Source organism: Argentina anserina, chromosome 3 (assembly GCF_933775445.1).
Source record: "Argentina anserina chromosome 3, drPotAnse1.1, whole genome shotgun sequence".
Taxonomy (NCBI): Eukaryota; Viridiplantae; Streptophyta; class Magnoliopsida; order Rosales; family Rosaceae; genus Argentina; species Argentina anserina.
Window position 1 is genome coordinate 18,699,266 of NC_065874.1, and position 22,148 is coordinate 18,721,413.

The window sequence follows — 22,148 nt, forward strand, 5'->3', positions numbered from 1 at the left end:
TCTCATGGGCTGATTTGGATAGCACGGCAAGACTTCTTTCACAAGCTGAATTGGATAGCACGACAAGACTCCTTAATTTCCTTAAAGATCATGTACGGCTTCTCCTCTTTTCTTCATTGAATTATCTCTTCAAATCTGAAAATAAAAACCGAAATTAATAAGAAGAGATAATCTATTTCGAAACTTATGTCTTAATCTTGACATTTGTTGTCTTAAAAAAACATATGTAATAGATGAGCTCAACTAGATTAGGAAAGTTTCTAATTTATAAAAAGGAAACTTACTAGAATAAGTATGTTACTAGAACCGGAAAGTTCATTTAGGAAAGTTTCGTAATAAGAGTTTGAGTTCAAGTAGGACTTTCCAAAATGGTACGTTTCCTAGTCTAACAAAGATTCCTAATGCAAACATGACTCTCAAGATATCGTCAATGCGACCAAAACCTAGAAAGATGAAGACTCCTAATTCAACTAGGTTTCCTAGTCCTATAAGGATTCCTACTCAAACTAGGACTCTAGACCAATTTTTCGTTTTTAACTCGTTTAAGCACAAAAACACATCCATAACCATCCAAGACTCCTATTGTGACTCAATGACTCGATATTACAACAATAAGGGTTAAGTAAAGTACAAATGGAGGTAAAAACATATTAAGAACGTAGCACAAAGTGCTCCTATCAATCCTTTCATTGTAAAATCATCCATTTCGAAACACAATCCTCTCCCACTCTCAAAGTTCTTAGCTTTTCTTTGGTGATAGAAAGAGGTACCTTTCGAGTTCGTTGAAGGTTCTAGTTAGTAGTGCAACTTCCTAGAATCGTTTAGCCGTTATATCCTGGGAGACAAGCGCCAAACATCCTTGCACCGGTAGAGGAGGCGTAAACGTCTTAAGGACAGTGTGGTATCACACACGTCTCGACTAGTTCTTCCATCACCAATCGTTCGGTATTTTGGTTGAATTTCTTTCCGGGTTTTTCGTTTTAGAGTTGCATGTTTAACTTCTGATTTATAATTATTTATAATTCAGGTTATTAAATTATATATGCAATATATCATTGTTTGCTATAACACCTCCTCCTTTGGCGATCACCTTTGTCTTTGAGCCGGCGTTGTTCCTCTGGAATTTCTGGGATTCCTCGGAGAAACGAAGCTCCGACGAGGTCTCCGGAGAGTGGACGCTGCTGACCAGTCTAACGCCATTTAACCACGTCCAGTTCTCCTCCTCGCCGTCGCTGTGATACTTAGGCTGTCGTCATCCTCGTTGAAGTCACTGAATTTCAGACTCCCAAGGCAGTTGGGATCTATGGAAGCCAAACAAATAGGGCGGTGGCATTGTTTGTAATTTCTACGAAAACTGTGGGCAGCGGTTTAAGAAATTATACCGAGTGAGTTTTATATAATTTTGAAATTGTCATTAATTAAATTAGTCCAATATGACTTTTTGTACGAGAACTCCTTAATTAAATTAAATAAAGCTTATGATTATCCCATTTGTGTAATGTTGTATAGCAGCCGCATCCTCGCTTGAAGTGAGTCGACTCGACGTTGTACTCACGTGACGTGGCGAACTTACCTTGCAATGAAGGAAGCCGCAGCATAGAGCATAGCTTGAGAAACTAGAGGATCCCCACCTTTAGATTTGACTTTTTTTGTTTTTGTTGCTGTTGGAGATGACTGTATGCTAGAAAGAGCAACCATTGCGGCCTGCGGGTGAAGGTTGAACACTGATGGCCGGTGCTAATCTCACTGACGCTACCACCAAGCCCACACTGCTCTCCGCCGACGAGGCTCTGCAAATAGTCCTCAAAGTTGTCCAGCGCCTGCCACCTGTCACCGTGCCCCTCCGCGATGCGCTCGGGAAGGTCTTGGCCGAGGACATTCACGCCGGCGACCCCTTGCCTGCTTTCCCTGCTTCCGTCAAGGTGATTTTTCCTCTATAAATTGGTTGGAACTCGATCGAGTCAATGCCATGGATTTCAGTAACTGTAAAAATTTGATTGGTTGACCTGATGACGATGATGATGATGATCAGGATGGATATGCGGTGGTGGCTTCTGACGGACCTGGAGAGTATCCTGTAGTTGCTGAGGCAAGAGCCGGTAGCGACGGAGTTGGCATGTCTGTTACTCCTGGGACTGTGGCATATGTCACTACTGGAGGTCTGTGTTTGTTTTTCATTAATTAAATCTGTATTTTTCGAAGCTTTCGGGGTTAAATAATTCTGTGGAGTGTTGAGTTGGAGATAAAATTAAGCTAGTAATGGCTGATATAATCGTAGCTATTAGTGTATGAGCAAGTGTGTCTGCGAGGTATATAGAAGCTAATTGATCAAAGGATAATTATTGCCTGATCAAGCTGTCGTGAATCGATGTTCCTTGACCTACATTTCCGTAGTGTAATTGACATCTCTCAACAAACAACTCTTAGTGTAGTTTGGGTAGCTTCTGTAAAGCTCTTGTGTAATTGGTCATTTTCTACTAGGAACTAGATTTTTGCGCATTTCAGAGTGCATTTCTTGTCATGCTTTGTAATTTGATGCACCACTACCCTTTTGCTCGAAGGTGCTTTGACACTTTACATGTTGGATTCTGTTTTTCCTCCTTTAACTCGTTTCCTGGTATACTTCCTTTTAGGACCAATACCTGAAGGTGCTGATGCAGTTGTACAAGTTGAGGACACTGAACAAGTGCCAGTGCATTCACATGAATTAAAACGAGTGAGAATACTGGTACAGACAAGCAAAGGAGTAGATATTCGTCCAGTGGTAAGATTTGATTCTATTTTCCTTCTGGGACATGCAGTAACTTCTATTTTCCTAAATAAATAAATAGATATAATACTACAAAATGCACCAAAGTGAAGTGTTTTTACTCTCAAGACATAGAATCGACTTAGAGTTTTCTTTTATGAACAATTGAACATAGTTTCACATGTACTGGTGGACTTGGAACAGATTTGTTCCATGTAAGAACAAACCAGATTTTTTTTCCTCAAAAGTATGTTGTCATAGACTAATCTTACAACTGAATTATGAAAGAGTAAATATATTTCCACGACTTTTTCTTTTTTTGAAATCTGAATAATATTGATATGATTGTAAAAAGCAAAATATAATAAAGACAATCATTATTCACTTCTTATTCTAGCGTGTGCTTCTGGAGGAACCTGCATGTAAGGAGGAAGTTCAGCTAGTTTCCTGGTTGCATAACTTCATAAGATAAATGGTCTTTTTGTTTATTTGGTACTAAATAAGAAATGTTCATGACCAGAGAGAGGTCTTAAATGTCATCCACAGAATCCATATCTACTGTCTTATTGCCCAAGGCCCCGTAGTTATGTTCCATCTGAGCTATTGGGTGATCTATAGGGGGTAATGTTCAAGACTTAATACTATAGAGGGAAGTTTAAGGTTTTGTAATGGCAGCTAATTGGGGCTTTTTAGATGTTTTATGCATTAGACTTCAAGTTGCAGGATAGCTGTTGTGGTCTTTAGGGTGTAATATTCAAATTGAAATAATACAAAGGGTAGATTTAAGGTTTTGTGGTGGCAGCTAATTGGGGCTTCTTCGATGTTTTATGCCTTAGACTTTAAGTTGCTGGATCACTGTTGTGGGCTTTCTCACTGAGTCTGAAAGTTTTTCAATAAATCCTTGCAGACTCTATTTCTTTTCTGATAAAAACACCAACACTAAGTTATATTGCACGTGAACCGCACTGGGATTTTGTTGTTAACACCAACCTCCAGTAATCGCTCATATCCTTACTTCCATGATTATATTATTTCACACACCTGAACAGGTTCAATCCTCTAATGAAGTGGATGTGTTTTGTTTCTTCTTAATCTGTGTGCATTAGTTTCTTATTGTATTGATTTTCGTACTTTCATGCTATGGAAGAAAAATTATGATTAGCAATTGCTTTGCTACGGTGAACAGAACGAGATCTTTTTTGTTTTTCTGCTGATTAGTATGGTGCTTTACTATATTCATCTTATCTTTTGATGTACTGAACTTTTACTCATCACAAAACTATTTGTTTTCAGGGAAGTGACATTGAGAAAGGTGATGCAGTTTTGACATCTGGACAGAGAATTGGTGCTTCAGAAATTGGTTTACTTGCTACCGTTGGAAGGACAATGGTGAAGGTATTAAAGCAATTTACTTTAATGCTTTATAGATAAAGACTGAGAAGTGAGAACTAATTTGGCATGCAGGTATGTCCCACACCGAAAATCGGTGTGCTCTCTACAGGAGATGAACTTGTAGAGCCAATGACAGGTTGTCTGAGTCGCGGCCAGGTATCAGCTTCCTCCCTTGTTTCTCTCTTTCAACTCCCATGTAAAAGTCTTTTGTCATCCTCATACAGAAATAAGAGTCAGCTGTGATAATATTTTTGACACTCTAGGGCAGGCAACAATTTAAAGGGAGCACCTGTCAGTATTGTGTCAGAACCACTGTTATCTATGCAGTCCTCTGTCAAACTTGATGGTATCTTTAACACCAGGGTATCTGTTTTTCTAGGTACCCACCTGGCTGTGTTTGGGTAGTCCCTTGTAATTTATTTGATTGTAGTTTCTCTTCTCAGTTGATACCTCGGTCTTTATTCCTTGAATTTATGTTCTTTCCTATTTTTTCTTATAAAAGGGTTATTTCCTAGTTATAATAAAATATGATTATTTTTGTCAAAAAAAATACATACCCTCATGAGGGTAGTAACTAAATACTAGGTACATCATTTTTCATTTCACACCTGTGTTAATTATCTCAAAAATGTAAACATATCAAGACAGTGGACAGTGAGTCATAATTGGCGGTACCTAATATCTGATCATTTAACTGTTTTTCACAACTTATTTAGTCTTGTGCAGATCAGGGACTCCAACCGTGCTATGATTATGGCTGCTTCACTACAGCATCACTGTGAAGTTAGTGATTTCGGCATAATTAGAGATGATGAAGAAGGACTTGGAAAGATCATGGATACCGTCATTTCTGCTGGAATTGACATTCTTCTTACCTCTGGAGGTGTTTCTATGGGAGATAAGGACTTTGTGAAACCACTGTTCCAAAAGAGGGGGACAGTGCATTTTAGTAAGGTAGACAGACTGTTGTCATTTCACGTTTTTTTAACTATGATGATTTTGATGTATTGAAGTGGAGACTGATTTGATATTAGTTAGAACATATTATGTCATACTGCTTCAAAATCTCTCTGGATCTTCAGGTATGGATGAAACCAGGGAAACCTTTGACTTTCGCGGAGATCAATTCTAAACCAGCAGACAATATGAAAATGAGAAAACTTTTTGCTTTTGGGCTTCCTGGAAATCCAGTTAGCTGTCTTGTCTGCTTCCATCTATTTGTAGTACCAACCATCCGCTTTCTTGCTGGATGGGCTGACCCTTATCCTTTCAGGTTTCTTGCACAGTCTACTACTCTGCAATCTCTCTCTCTCTCTCTCATATTATGATAGCCGTCCTCTCCTTTTTCTTTTAATATATCTCTTACATATAGAGTGCAGGCTTGCCTACTCCAGCCTATAAAGACAGATCCAGTCCGTCCAGAATTCCATTCTGCTATTGTCAGATGGGATTTAAGTAAGGGATTAGGTAATCCTGGGTAAGTTGTTCGAACAAATTCATCTATGCCGTTTTCTTTAGTTCAATTAGGTCATGTGAGTGGATAACATTTGCTATTTCCTAGAATTCCACTCCCGTAACTTTTCTCTAGTGTTTGTTCCATTTTAACCTTTTAATTGCATCAAGAAGATTCTCGCTTCTTTTAAATAGTCTTTCTTTTGTATTTCAGCTTTGTTGCTGAGAGTACTGGCTTCCAGAGAAGCAGTCGGATTTTAAGTATGAAATCTGCTAATGCGTTGTTGGAGTTGCCAGCCACAGGGAGTATAATCACCGCAGGGACTTCTGTGTCAGCCATCATTATTTCTGATATAAGTAATGCTCCTATTGGTAAAACTTCCTCATCCCTGGGTCCAGCTTCTCATATAGAAAGATTTATGTCAAAAGAAACATCCACAGCTGAGACGCACAATGCTGAAGTTAGAGTAGCTATTCTTACTGTGAGTGACACCGTTGCATCGGGGGCTGGCCCAGATAGGAGGTATGACCTACTCAGCATAACATACTTAGCTTATGTGTACATATAGAATTATAGATGTAAAACTATATTGGGCCAAGACCTCATTTTAGGGGACCTGGAAAACTTAAGAGCTAGATACTGCTTTCTTAGTGATTTTCAGAAAAGGCTCAGTTTGCTAGTGCTCTATTTTCAATGAGCATCCTTTCATGGCTTGTAGTTGTTTAAGTTTGCTAGAAATGTTTTTAGTTATTTTTCCTATTATATATAGTTTGTATATTTTGAAATGACACATTAACCACTCTTTGTTGAATCTCAATAACCCTTTATAATCAGGTTTTCCATACTAAACAACTTGCAGGTTCTTTTTAATCATAATCAGACAAGTAATGGTAACTAATTACTATCTTATTCTGTTTCCTACCAAACACGAGGGGTTCATAATAATCCTTGAGGATCAAGTTTCCCGTACTAAACAAGTTGTAGGTTCTTTTTAATCAATATCAGACAAGTAGCTTAAAAAGCTATAATAAGACTCATGCATCTTGATACATCTTTTTGAATGTTTGTTTCAAGAAGGTCACTTAGTAGATGCTAAAGAAACAAGACAAAGTTGATATACCCCTGATCAAAGTGGAACATGAGATGTATTATTGAGTGCTTTGCAACATGTCACCCGTTCTTCTTAATGTGGTCCAGTGTCTATACTTCTGTAAAGCAACCAACCCACCGTTTCAATTTGTATCAGACCTATGATCTCCTCCAGGGAGTAATAGGAATGAATTGTCTGAGAAATCAAATTATCATATGAACAAGGAGATGTATGTAACCGCTACTGTCCTTTTGTTGGCTATGATAGAAAACACAAGCATTTTCCCTTTCTGTTTGCTGATCTTTTTTTGTGTTCATATTTCCTGTTGTCAACCATAAGTTAGTACCATTTTGGAAATTTTGTTTTATATGATTTAACTATGGTGCAGATTTCTCCTTTTTTATATGCCTGCTGCATTCGTTTACTATATTTAAGTTTTCTTTATTTGCAGTGGTCCGAGGGCCGTGTCTGTTGTGAGTTCTTTTTCAGAACGGTTGGGAGGAGCCAAGGTTGTTTCAACAGCTGTGGTACCCGATGATGTAAGAAAAATTAAGGATGTTCTGCAGAGATGGAGTGACATTGAGAATATGGATCTCATCCTCACCCTTGGTCATTTTCTCAACTTCTAGCTTGCTATCTAATTTCTCAAGGAATTGGTAGACTACACCTCCCAAGTGAGTTTTTCTTGAACTTCTTTCTTTATTTGTAGGTGGTACTGGATTTACCCCACGAGATGTAACCCCAGAAGCAACTAAAGAGTTGATTGAGAAAGAAACACCTGGTCTACTTCTTGTCATGATGCAGGAGAGTTTAAAGGTAAGCTTATTAGATAATATTGTTAGTTTTTACAATGTATAGTAGATTTAGCAATCTTAAGGAGGAGGATTTAGTCTATATTATTTTTACTGATGAACTGGTAAACTGATGCCTTTAGCTCAAAGAGTGTTGGTAATTTAACTCTGAATAAAGGAGTGTCTACATATTCTGTGATTGCCACAGCCTTTTCCATACATGCAACCTTAATAACTTTATTATTGCAGAATTACTATAATGTTGACAACTCTGTAGGGCATGTTTAGTTAAAACCCAGTGTTTCTCTTATCTGGAAACAGGTGACACCATTTGCTGTACTCTCTCGTGCTGCAGCAGGAATAAGAGGGTCAACATTGGTAAGGCCATAATCACCATTTCATATAGGATTTGTAGAGTAGTGATTGCTGATCATTTAACTTAAACCTGTTCTATAATTAGTTCATATTTATAAATTGTGAAAGCCAATTTGAAGTGGAATTATGTTTGTAATGTGAAAGATATGGTCACTGTACAATATGGTTAAGTAAATAGCTAGATTGTTTCTTCTTTCATCCTTAAAAAAGACACAGAAGTGGGTTTCACCAAATACATATTAGTGATGAAGATGACTTAGTGGATACTTTTTTCATTTATGTTCCGTGGATGTGAATCTTTTGAAGTCTGAACAATCATTCTTTTTTACTTTTTTCATTTATGTTCCGTGGATGTGAATCTTTTGAAGTCTGAACAATCATTCTTTTTTATCTTAGAGATCTGAATTTTGTGATATACCAACTAATATATATCTGTTTGCGATATAATTGAAGATCATTAACATGCCGGGGAATCCAAATGCCGTTGCTGAGTGCATGGAGGCATTGTTGCCTTCCCTCAAGCATGGATTAAAGCAGATAAAGGGCGATAAGAGAGAAAAACATCCTCGACATGTGCCTCATGCGCAAGCAGCGCCCGTAGATACATGGGAACAAAGTTATAAGGTGGCCGCTGGTAGTGGTGAAGACTCGTCTGGTTGTTCTTGTTGCCATTGAATTGGAGGACTAAAAGTCATACATGCAATTCATGAAGTCATACATGTAACAGTGTATTGATATTGTACATCTTAATTTATATAATAACTAAGCACTCACAGTTTCTACATCCCCAAATGAAGATCACAATCTCTAACTCACATTATCCAATGTCAATGATTATGAAGTGTTATATTATAGTCGTGCAACCAGATTAAGAATAACCAGCTAACCCTTAACACAATGTGATCCCAAAAACAACCAGTACACCTAGTTCACAATAATATTGACGACTAGAGGACCACCAAACCTTGTCTCTTCATCTGGACTGCCATAATTAAGATTTTAGAAGATGGAGCACATGCTAGTCTCCATGCTTCCACAGAGAGAGAGAGAGAGAGAGAGAGAGAGAGAGAGAGAGAGAGAGAGATGAACCCACAAATTAAAAAAAGCTAGTCATTCCCCTTCAAGGCAAGTCATTTGTATGTTAACCCTTGAAGACTCATTAAGGCCAACTCTAACCATAATGTCAAATCCATGTGGCATTTCTAACGGCTATAAAAGACATGTAAAACCACTCAAACAAGCCGGTCTTTTCTGATGTGTAAATGATATGATGCCCAATCATGTCAAGTTTGATATTGCCTTAGAACATCTCCCCCCATACGCCATAGGCCAAACCAATATAACATACTATACGCCATATGTCAAGTTTGGCACTTGTTTGACTTATTTTATTCTCTCAAAAATGTTTTTTACCTGTCACAAAAGATTTAACTTCCCACTCTGGGTCATATTTTCAAATTTGTATAAAAACGACAAATTTTACTATCTGACTTTATATAAATAAATGTGTTTATATATATATATATACAGTCCATATCCAAAGTGAAACTTCACTCTGATATTACAGAGTGAAGTTGTAATTTTGGCACACTTTTCGGTCAAATTTTTCACCACAAATGATTCAATATTTAGGTATGCTATTCAAGATCATCTATACAAAATTTCATCTAATTCGGGTATCGTTAATGCATTAAAACTGTTCAACGTGAACCGTTCATGTAAATCTCAATTTTAAAAGCTCAAACCATTGTCAAACTGGATGAAACTTTGTAGAGATGATCTTGAATAGCATACCTAAATATTGAATCGCTTATGGTGAAAACAATTGACCGAAAAGTGTGCTAAAATTGGAACTTCACTTTGTAATATCAAAGTGAAGCTTCATTCTGGATAGAGACTATATATATATATGGTCAAATTCAAATGACACATAATTTTACACAATTTTATACACTTCTTGTAAACCCTTAGATTTTAACACATTTTACGGTTTAGATTAAGTGTGAAAATGACATAATATTTATATTCTAAAAATAAAATGAGAAATATTAATAAGGTAAACTTAAATAATGAATAATCTAAATTTCAGCCCTAAATAAAGAAATGAATTAATTAACAAAGAGAAGAAATTGGGAGAAGAACAAGAACACGAATGCCAGATCACCTCCTTCAATTATTCCTCAATCTTTCGCCTCTCTGAAGTCGAAATATTGAAGTTGAGATTCATGATATATGATTTGGACAAGACTCGCCTTTGCACACTTGTGATTGTATATTGTGAATTTGGTTAACACACCAAACAAATGAAAAATAACAAAGCTTGAACCCAGATTTTATGTACTGGGTTGAGGAAGGATTTATTGAATAAGAGATTTAATCTCAATTGATATGTGTCTTGATATAGGTCCAAGAATCATAAGAGTCAGTGGACAAGAATGTTGAACAAGAGGTTGCAGAGGCTTCTAAAGGGCTCACATTCAATCGTGTCAAACTTGGGGCTGATGATGACGTTGGAAAGAAGAAGAGAAGACTGTCAAAGGCGAAGGAGCTTGTGAGGGCCGAACTTTTGGAAGAAATGAAGAAAGATCCAGAGAAAGGCAAGTCTCTCATGTGGAAAACAGCAGCCAGTAGAACTGCTCGGGTTAAAGTTCATGATGATCTAAAGTTGCTGAAACAAAGCTTTAATGACCCGATTTTTCGGCATTAATTTATTTGAATTTGTAGAAATTAATAAACTATGTACGATTAATAAACCGCGATGTTTCGACTAGCGACATTGTAAATCGAAAAACGGAACTGTTTTTGGAAATCTTATTTAGAAAAACGTTACGTTTCCGCGATGCGAGAATCGGCTTTTACTCCGTCGCTCATTTGTGAAAACATCTTTCACGGAAGTTGTAGAGCTCGTCGATACGAGTTCGTGGACACATCACGCGTTCAAATCGGATGTCGTACGTGAAAGTTATTAACGACAGAAATCAGTTTCCGATTTTAGAAATAGGTATAAAAGGGAATTAAATGGAGCTAGGGTTTCCAATTTCGGAAACCCTCACCCGCAGCCTCTCCTTTCTCTCTCCTCCCTCTCTCTCTCCCCAATCACTCTCTCTCCCTGACCCTCACACCCCTCGCGACGATCTCCCTCCACCGGCCTCCGTGTTCCACACCGCCGGTGTCATTGGGATCGCACGGCCTCAACTCATCAACCGGTGATGATGGCGACGCACCCCAGGGGGAGAATCAGCGGCGTCGACGAAGCACCGACTCGGCTTCGTCGATCTCAACATCACCGGCGTCGCAGGAGCTCAGAGCCACGACGACGAGCTCTCCCTCCTCCTCGACGCCATTCGACTTACGGTGAGGCTCGAATCGAGCGGCGACGCCATCAACCTCCTCCCCTCGAACCCGAGACTTTGCGGCGGCGAGTGCAACGGTCTCCGGCCGGTTCTGGGCAAGCTGAAGGTAAGGGTGTGATCGCCTCCTCCCATTCTTTGATTTTCATGTTGTTGGTATGTCGTTTTGATTGGTTTTGGTCGGAGGTGGTGGAGCGGCGAGAGTTGCCGTCTGTGGCGGCGCGTGAGCGCATGTGGAGTAGGGTAGAGGGGTAGGAGGCCGTCGGGGGGGGGGGTGAGGGGAGAAAATGGAGGAGTTTTGGCGGCGGTGGCGAACTACGCGCCGGTTTTCGTAGTGGTGCGTGGGCCCCACGCGCTGCCACTTTGGGAGGCCCGTGAGCGCTACACGCGGTTGCAGGAGGTGGCGCGTGTACATGGATGTACATGAATACGTAAATAGTATATACTCGTACAAAAATATGTAAATAATATATACTCGTACAAGAATACGTAATTAATATGTATTTGTACAGTAATACGTGAACAGTAATTTCGTTAAAAACCAGAAATTGCTTAATAGTAAAACATTATTACTGTTTCGGCATTTAAGATTTTACGTAACGCTTTTCACTTCTTATCTATTCTAGCCTTCTAGGTGATCGACACAACAAGTAAATGATTCGAGTTAGGAATCGTGGAAATTACTCTCAGAAATATAAGGTGAGTAAAATCTCACAGTGACGAATCTACCCTTGCGGAGATTCATAATTACGCTTAATTTAAAAAAAATGAACTATGATATGTATATGATATAGTGGATTGTGTATGTGTATAATTGGTAAAATAGGTACATATATATGGTTTGCTATATTATATACTGTCATAATTTCCTTTTGCGAATAAGTTCATTATAGCGTTGATATTTATTTATTTGAGCATGTCTCTTGGATTTGTACAATAACATGTGATAGTTGTTTGTACGTGGTTTTAACTTGAGTTGTGTTAAAATGTTTTTGTGGTCTGTGGACCTGTCTTCGGACGTGTTGGTATGTCGGAACCTAGTATTAGCCGGAAACAGTTACGATACAGTTAGAGCTTTAGTCTGTTTGCCAGGGTACTAACATGAGAGGTAACAGAGGTGTACCGGCGCTTATGAGTACCCAGATTTTGGATATTGGGTAGCAAGTGGTTGCCCAATGTCGGGCGGCGTACTAACGGAGGTGTACCAGCGCTCATGAGTACTCGTATTATAAATGTATTTGGGTAAACAGAGGAGTTGCCCGATTTTTTATGAGCGTATATATTTTCAGTTAATATTGGACAACCAGATGGGTCGTCCAATGACTTATGAGTGCATTTATGATTGATGCTTTATGTATTTTCGTATATATTTTTATGCGAGTTATATTGTTGTTTTACTCATACGAGCTGCAAAGCTTACTGGGTTTGTGTTTACAAACCTGGTGCACCTATTTGATGGTGTAGGGGATAATTCCATAGGTGTGGATTAGCGGAATCGACGGACAACACTGAAGACTTTAAGTCGTTTCATTTTATCTTGTGGTGAGGATTGAGATGATTTTTACATTTCCATTTGATATAATGCATGAATTATAAATTTAGTTTGTAATAATCAATTTAACTGAGTTGTACTAAGAACTCAGTAATGATCCGCTGTGACATTAAAATGATTTTGATTTATTGAGATTGTTTTAGAGTTTTTCATGGCTTCGAAATTTGAGTTTCATACTTGAAATTTCGGGGTCGTGACAGTTGGTAGCATAGCCTAAGTTGTGTATTTGGCGATTTATCAATATCATCCAGGAGCGATGGCCCGACTGCAGCGGACCCCCATCACATGCTCTTCGGTATTGATATGTCGTTGGGTACGCAAGAGTGTTAGGAGCCACACCTTAAGGGTTGGTCCTCTAGTAAGTATTGTGACAATACTTCGATGATTCACTTTTTTTCTGAAATCTTAAGTTAATATATGTTGGATCTACTTTGCTCAAATTCAAGACTTCACATGTATTGACTAAGTGTTTAAATGTTTCAAGGTGATGAATTTGGAGAAGGGCCGAGCACAGGGCCGAGGACGGGTGAGAGGTCGAGGCCAAGGTAGGGCTGGAGGCCGAGTCCGCAATATAGAGAACCTCTATGAGGAGGCGGCACCACAAGAAGAACAGGTTGACCCGCGGCTGTTATTAGAGACGATGGTCGAGTGCTTAAGCTGATCAAGGACATCAGTAGTCTGTCAGCGCCTTCATTTCATGGGGGCCTGGATCATATGGTAGCAAACTATTGGATTGAGAGTATGGAAACCTACTTTGAGATAGTGGTGTGCTCTGAGATAGAGAAGAGGATGATAGCCACATTCTTCATAAAGGATGATGCTCTGGGTTGGTGGAAGAGCACTAGGCGGACTGTGGATGTGTCTACCTTGACCTGGGATGGTTTCACGACACTTTTTAGAGAAAATTACTTTCCAGCTAGAGTGCAGAAGGATCTAGAACTTGAGTTCCTTGAGCTAGTACATGGAGATATGACTGTTAGGGAGTATGAGGCCCGATTTGCACAGTTGTAACGGTTTGTCAGACCACTGGGTGCAATCTCCTTAGCCCAGAAGTTTCTACGGGGACTTAAGCAAGAATACAAGACCATCATATCAGCACTTTGTCTCTCTACCAAGGAGTTGATGTATGAGAGTGCCTTGAATTTGGAGAAGGCTAATAAGACTCGCGGAGGAGATGTGGAAAAAATAGATACTAGAGGAAAAGGCAAGGCAATCAGTTCAGGCAACGGGTCTTCAGTACAGAAAGGTGGATCTTGGAAGAGGCCGAGACCCTATTACTAGACTCTGGTCAAGGCAGCATCTCCTTCTGTTAGGACCGCACCAGTTAGACCGATGGCAGCAATAAGGTGTTTCGTTTGCAACGAAATGGGGCACTACGCTACAACTTGTCTGAAATCAAAGAGAACAGACTGCTATAAGTGTGGGCAAGCGGGACACATGGCTAAAGACTGTACCCGACCTTCGCAGGGTAGACAAGAACATCAGCAGAGACAATTACCAGCGGGCCAAGCTAGTGTGTTCGCAGTGGGTCAGCGAGACACAGGAATGGAAGGTACCTTATCTATTTTTGACTACCTTGCTAGAGTATTATTTGATACATGAGCATCACATTCATTTATTGCTAGTTCGGTAGTGGAGATGTCAGGATTGATTCCTACACCTCTTGGAAACTCTTTATGTGTCACTTCATCCCTTGGAGTGTCCCTTGAACTGGAGACAATCTGCAAGGCTTGTCCTATTGTGATTGGAGGTAGAGAATTCTCTGCTTCTTTGATAGTGATTCTGGACCACACCTATGATGTGATCCTAGGAATTAATTGGTTGAGGCCGCAACACGTAGTGATTGATTACTTTGACATGGTGGTGTTCTTCCATAGGCCCGGAGAACCAATGTTTCGTTATCGTTGCCTCAAGTCAGATAATGCCATGAGAACAGGAGTTTTGGCATATGTGGAATCTGTAGATCAGAAAGTGATTATTGCAGATATTGTGGTAGTGTCGGAGTATGGTGAAGTATTCCAAGAGATACCGGGGTTACCTCCTCGAAGAGTTGTAGATTTCTGCATAGATGTGGTACCTGGTAAGGCACCAGTGTCAAATGCACCTTATATAATGGGACAAAACGAACTTAAAGAGTTGAAGGTGCAGATATATGAACTATTAGATAAATGGTTCATTAGACCTAGCGTCTCACCTTGGGGTGCACCGGTTATGTTCGTGAAAAAGAAAGATGGTTCTCTGCGGTTATGTGTGGACTACATGGAACTGAATAAGGTGACCATTAAAAATAGGTATCCCTTGCCTAGGATTGATGATTTATTCGATTAGCTCAAAGGAGGTACGGTGTTCTCTAAGATTGATTTGAGATTCGGTTACTATCAACTTAGGGTGAAGAAAGAAGATATATCGAAGACAGCTTTTAGGACCCGGTATGGACACTATGAGTTTGTGGTCATGCCCTTTGATCTAACAAATGCACCAGCTGTCTTTATGAGGTTGATGAACCAAATCTTTAGCCCGTACTTGGATGAGTTTGTTGTAGTGTTTGTGGATGACATTCTGATATACTCCAAGTCTCAAGAAGAGTATGTGGTACATCTGAGAACAGTATTGCAGACCTTAAATGAAGCAAGATTGTATGCCAAACTTGAGAAGTGTGAGTTCTGGAAGGAAGATGTCAAGTTCCTTGGTCATATAGTCTCAAAAGATGGAGTATTAGTAGACCCGTCAAAAGTGGAGGCAGTAAAGAGTTGGAGTCGTCCGTAGAACCCTATTGAGATTCATAGTTTCCTTGGTTTGGCAGGTTACTACCGGAGGTTTATTGAAGGGTTTTCTAGTATTGCATTATCATTGACCCAGTTGACCAAGAAGGATGTTCAGTTTGTGTGGACAGAAGCGTGTGAGGAGGCATTCAACAAACTAAAGACCAGCTTGACCACAGCTCCAGTGTTGACCATTCCCACTAGTGGGGGCGGTTATCTCATTTATAGTGATGCTTCGCTCCAACGCTTGGGTTGTGTGTTGATGCAGCATGGAGGACTTGTTGCGTATGGCTCCAAACAGTTAAAGGTCCATGAGAAGAACTACCCCATTAACGATCTAGAGTTCGCTGCAGTTGTCTTCGCCTTAAAGATGTGGAGAATTACTTGTGTGGTGAGAAATTTCAACTCTTTTTTTATCATAAGAGTTTGAAGTATCTATTCTCACATAAAGAATTGAATATGAGGCAGAGGAGATGGATGGAACTCCTCAAGGATTACGACTTCACCTTGGAGTATCATCCTGGGAAAGCAAATGTGATAGCTTCTCTTATGGTTCAAGAATGGATTATGCTTGAAATTGCATCGGAATTTGACTTGGTACCATCGGGAGGAGAACCAAAGGTCTTTCTTGGTAGTGTCTCCGTGCAACCTACATTAATCTCAAGGATCATTCAGAGTCAGGCACAAGATAAATTTTCACAAGCTAAGTTGGCAGGCCTTGTAGTAGATACACTTGATGAATGTCCGTCCGAGTGGAGAGTTGGACCCGATGGAGGGTTGAGGTTTGGGATAAGATTGTGCGTTCCAAATTGTAATGATCTCAAGGAGAAGGTCCTTCGCACGGCACACCGATCTCGTTATACCGTTCATCCAGGGAACACCAAGATGTACAAGGACCTATGCAGGCAATTCTGGTGGAACGGGATGAAGAAAGATGTGGCTGAATTTGTATCGAAGTGCCTCATATATCAGCAAGTGAAAGCAGAATATCAACGACCTGCTGGCATGTTGAAGCCATTGACTATTTCTCTTTGGAAGTGGGAACATATATCTATGGATTTTGTGACTGGACAGCCTAAGTCCAAGAAGGGTCACGATGCGATATGGGTGATTGTCGATCGGTTGACGAAGTTGGCTCATTTTCTTATAGTGTCAATGAAGTACTCCGTGGACGTGCTAGGGAAAATATATGTGGATGAGATAGTGAGACTTCATGGAGCTCCGGTTTCTATTGTTTCTGACCGAGATGCACGTTTCACATCGAAGTTCTGGGGTGGTTTACAGAAGGCTATGGGTACCACCTTGGATATGAATACTGCTTTTCATCCTCAAACTGATGGACAGACATAAATGGTGAATCAGGTGATGAAGGATATGTTGAGAGCTTGTATGCTGGATTTTAAAGGTAGCTGGGAGGATCACTTGGGGTTGATAGAGTTTGCCTACAACAATAGTTACCACTCTAGCATCGACATGGCACCTTATGAGGCCCTTTATGGTAGACCATACAGATCACCTATCGGTTGGGCCGAAGTTAGCGACGAAGCATTAATGGGCCCGAAGGTGGTACAAGAGACCATGGAGAAGATCTCGATCATTCGAGATAGGATCCGAACCACATAGAGTAGACATAAGAGCTATGCGGACTTAAAGAGAAGACATGTGGAGTTCGAGATCGGCGATCATGTGTTCTTAAAAGTCTCACCTATGAGGGATGTAGTGAGATTTGGCAACAAATGAAAGTTGGCTCCGAGGTATGTTGGGCCCTTTGAGATTCTTGAGAAGGTAGGAGAACTAGCATATCGACTAGCCTTGCCTACTAGCATGTCGGGCGTACACAACGTCTTCCACATTTCTATGTTGAGGAGGTATGTACCAATGAGTCGCATGTGATTGATCATAGCACCATAGAGGTGAGGGAAAATGCCACATTTATTATTGAGCCGGTTCGTATTCTGGATAGATCCACCAAGAAGCTCCGGAGGAAAGAAGTGGAGTTAGTCAAAGTGTTGTGGAGTCAACATGATGAGGGTGATGCCTCTTCGGAACTAGAGTCGGATATGAAGACAAGATATCCGCAATTGTTTGTTGAGTAGAACACTTGAATTTCGGGACGAAATTCCTATAAGGGGGTAGATTGTAATAACCCGATTTTTTCGCGATCAATTTATTTGAATTTGTAGAAGTTAATAAACTTTGTATAATTAATAAACCACGATGTTTCGCCTCGCGAAATTGTAAATCAAAAAATAGAACCGTCTTCGGAAATCTTATTTAGAAAAACGTTACGTTTCTGCGATGCGAGAATCGACTTTTACTTTGTCGCTCGTTTGCGAAAACTTCCTTCAAGGAAGTTGTAGAGCTCGTCGATACAAGTTCGTGGACACGTCACGCGTTCAAATCGGACGTCGTACGTGAAAGTTATTAACGACAGAAGTCAGTTTTCAATTTTGGAAATGGGTATAAAAGGGAATTAAATGGAGCTAGGGTTTCCAATTTCGGAAACCCTCACTCCGCAGCCTCTCCTATCTCTCTCCTCCCTCTCTCTCTCCCCAACGCTCACACCCCTCGCCGACGATCTCCCTCCACCAGCCTCCGTGTTCGACACCACCGGTGTCATTGGGATCGCACGGCCTCAACTCATCGACCAGTGGTGACGGCGACACACCCCAGGCGGAGAATCACCGGCGTCGACGAAGCACCGACTCGGCTCCGTCGATCTCGATATCACCGGCATCGCAGGAGCTCGAAGCCACGACGACGAGCTCTCCCTCCACCTCCTCGACGTCATTCGACCTACGGTGAGGCTCGAATCAAGCGGCGACGCCATCGACCTCCTCCCCTCGAACCCGAGACTTAGCGGCAGCGAGTGCGGCGGTCTCCGACCGGTTCTGGGCAAGCTGAAGGTAAGGGTGTGATCGCCTCCTCCCATTCCTTCATTTTCATGTTGGTGGTATGTCGTTTTGATTGGTTTTGGTCGGAGGTGGTGGAGCGGCGCGAGTGACCGTCTATGGCGGGACGTGAGCATATGTGGAGTAGGGTAGGGGCGGCAGGAGACCGTGGGGGGTGAGGGGAGAAAATGGAGGAGTTATGGGCGTCGGTGGCAAACTACGCGTCGGTTTTAGTAGTGGCGTGTGGGCCCCACGCGCTGCCATTGTGGGAGGCGCGAGGCGCTGTGCGGCGCCGCGTGAACAGTAAATTTTGTAAATTATTTTACGTACAGTAAATGTAAAATATATATTACGTACAGTAAATGTAATTTACATACAGTAATTGTAAAAGTAATTTCAGAAGGGTAAATCGGTAATTATTATTTACAGAGACAGTATTTACGATTGAATAGTACATAAATGTATAGGAATACGTAAATAGTATTACTCGTACAAAAATACTTAAATAGTATGTACTCGTATAAGAATACGGAATTAATATGTATTTGTACATTAATACGTGAATAGTAATTACGTGAACAGTAATTTCGTTAAAAACCAGAAATTGCTGAACAGTAAAAGATTATTACTGTTTCGCCATTTAAGGTTTTACGTAACGCTTCTAAATTTACTTCTTATCTATTCTAGGTGATCAACACAACAAAGGATTCGAGTTTGGAATCGTGGAAATTACGCTCAGAAATATAAGGTTAGTAAAATCTCACAGTGACAAATCTACCCTTGCGGAGATTCATAATTACGCTTAATTTAAAAAAAATGAACTATGATATGTATATGATATAGTGGATTGTGTTTGTGTATAATTGGTAAAATAGGTACATATATATGGTTTGATATATTATATAAGAGTTTTTTTCACCAACAGTCCCTCAACTCTGGTGTACCTACCAATGTGATACCTCAACTCTTAATCGTACCAATGTGATACCCAGACTCTAGTATTGCTATCATTGAAGTACTTCCGTCAGTTTTTTTCAACTTCTCCGTCATCTTGGTGACGTGGCAAGTACGTGAGGCCCACAAAGAGGGTTAAAAGACAAAATTAACCCCATCTGAGAGGAGCAATGTTTTTCCCGCCTTTTACCTTGAGAAAGACACCCAACAATTCCAATTTTGGCGCCAATTTTCCCTCCATACTCCTTAATTTGTGTCTCTTATCTAAACTAAAGAACTACCGCCAACCAGTCGACCACAATCTGATAAAACTTAGATCAATCTCATTTTCTGCTTTTACCCTAGCACTTGTTAAACTAACAGAATAAATATAGAAATTTATATGGAACATCTCATTTCCACAATCTCATAAGAATATAGAAACACATAACTTAACGAAATTCAACTACATGTTTAAGTACCATTAGTTCTTACAAGCAAAAATCATGGCAGATCAACATAAAAGGTGGCAACTAATGGTACTTAAACATGTATTTGAATTTCGTTAAGTTATGTGTTTCTATATTCTTATGAGATTGTGGAAATGAGATGTTCCATATAAATTTCTATATTTATTCTGTTAGTTTAACAAGTGCTAGGGTAAAAATAGAAAATGAGATTGATCTAGGTTTTATCAGATTGTGGTCGACTGGTGGGCGGTAGTTCTTTAGTTTAGATAAGAGACACAAATTAAGGAGTAGGGAGGGAATATTGGCGCCAAAATTGGAATTGTTGGGTGTGTTTCTCAAGGTAAAGGGCGGGAAAAACATTGCTCCTCTCAGATGGGGTTAATTTTGTCTTTTAACCCTCTTTGTGGGCCTCACGTACTTGCCACGTCACCAAGATGACGGAGAAGTTGAAAAAAACTGACGGAAGTACTTCAATGATAGCAATACTAGAATCTGGGTATCACATTGGTACGATTGAGAGTTGAGGTATCACATTGGTAGGTACACCATAGTTGAGGGACTGTTAGTGAAAAAAACTTTTTATATAATGTCATAATTTCTTTTTGCGAATGAGTTCATTATAGCGTTGATATTTATTTATTTGAGCATGTCTCTTGGATTTGTACAATAACATGTGATAGTTGTTTGTATGTGGTTTGAACTTGAGTTGTGTTAAAACGTTTTTGTGGTCTGCGGACCTGTCTCCAGACGTGTTGGCATGCTGGAACCTAGCATTGGCCGGGCGATAGTTACGATACAGTTAGAGCTCTAGTCTGTCTGCCGGGTTACTAACATGAGGGGTAACATAGATGTACCACCGCTTATGAGTACCTAGATTTTAGATATTGGGTAGCAAGTGGTTGCCCAATGTCGAGCGGCTTACTAACATGAGGGGTAACAGAGGTGTACCAGCGCTCATGAGTACCCGTATTATAAATGTATTTGGGTAAACAGAGGGGTTTCCCGATTTCTCATGAACATATATATTTTCAGTTAATATTGGACAACCAAATGGGTCGTCTAATGACTCATGAGTGCATTTATGATTGATGCTTTATGTATTTTGGTATATATTTTTATGCGAGTTATATTGTTGTTTTACTCATACGAGCTGTAAAGCTTACTGAGTTTGTGTTTACAATCCCGGTGCACCTATTTGATGGTGTAGGGGATAATTCTGTAGGTGTGGATTAGCGGAATCGACGGACAACACTGAAGACTTTGAAGTCGTTTTATTTTATCTTGTGGTGAGGATTGAGATGATTTTTACATTTCCATTTGATATAATGCATGAATTATATATTTGGTTTGTAATAATCAATTTAACTGAGTTGTACTAAGAACTCAGTAATGATCCGCTGTGACATTAAAATGATTTCGATTTATTGAGATTGTTTTAGAGTTTTTTATGGTTTCGAAATTTGAGTTTCATACTTGAAATTTCGGGGTCGTGACAAAAACATTTAAAAAGAGAACAAGAAGCATCAGAAGAATGCTGAGAAATGGAAGGAAAGGGTTGAAACCATAAACAAGTTGAAAGCAGACAAACAGAAGGAGATCTGATAATATATCGGCAAAACTTGAGAGAAGAAAAAGCGCAAAATTGCAAAGAGAGAAGAAACTAATGCGGTCAGGATTTGAAGGTCGCAAAGAAGGTTATGTCAATGGGGGTGCATAAACTGTCATTACGGATCAGTAAGCTTCTACCATCGCGTTTTTCTGTGGTTACTAGTTAGTACTAGAAGAATTAGTACAAACAGCATTTGACGGGATGCTAAAAGAATTAGTACACCGTGCTTTGTGTAATTTCAGCTATTTATATTTTTGCGATATGAGTACGTATCGTTTTCCTTTTGCCTTTTTTTTCTTATCTTTATTTGTTGCGAATAGAGTACAAACTGGTTCAAGTGTGCCTTGTCAAATCTGTTTTGCCAGCATTTGTTGCTGACATCTGATGCTCTTTGTGTTACGAGGCTACGTGATGTTGGTGCCCTTTTTGTTTGTAGTTACCTGATCGCTACATCGCCATGCCTTAAATTGAAATCCTTGACTATGCCGAATTGCCGAATCCACAGAAATTCCAGGAGAAACCTAAGTTTAACTTGAACGAAGTCTCTTGCGATGTGTTCCCAGGATCTATCTTTCCATCAGGATCCATCTTTTTTATGAGAATGTTTCCAGGATCTATCTGTTTGTTCAATTCTCATGAAAAGTACGGCGTTTTCAGGAACTGATTGTTCATTTTTCATCATGGTATATTACATCTGATTATTGACAAAGGTGACAGAATGGGAACATCAA

General features: G+C 39.9%; 2 protein-coding genes across 2 annotated transcripts; both read left to right on the top strand.

Moving 5' to 3' along the window:
* The first annotated feature begins 1,652 nt into the window (after positions 1 to 1,652).
* LOC126786261 (molybdopterin biosynthesis protein CNX1) lies at positions 1,653 to 8,667 on the top strand. The gene is made up of 13 exons (XM_050512033.1): positions 1,653 to 1,922; positions 2,033 to 2,159; positions 2,634 to 2,764; positions 4,043 to 4,144; positions 4,214 to 4,297; positions 4,868 to 5,095; positions 5,224 to 5,414; positions 5,514 to 5,618; positions 5,808 to 6,116; positions 7,136 to 7,293; positions 7,394 to 7,500; positions 7,797 to 7,853; positions 8,304 to 8,667. Exons 1-13 carry the CDS (start codon positions 1,728 to 1,730, stop codon positions 8,523 to 8,525), a joined length of 2,016 nt encoding a protein of 671 aa, XP_050367990.1. The 5' UTR covers positions 1,653 to 1,727; the 3' UTR covers positions 8,526 to 8,667.
* Positions 8,668 to 9,888: 1,221 nt separating this feature from the next.
* On the top strand, positions 9,889 to 21,525 carry LOC126787217 (uncharacterized). Its single transcript, XM_050513134.1, is given in 4 exon segments — positions 9,889 to 9,906; positions 10,273 to 10,536; positions 21,315 to 21,397; positions 21,399 to 21,525. Coding segments are annotated over 4 exon segments (492 nt in total).
* The last annotated feature ends 623 nt before the right edge of the window (positions 21,526 to 22,148 follow it).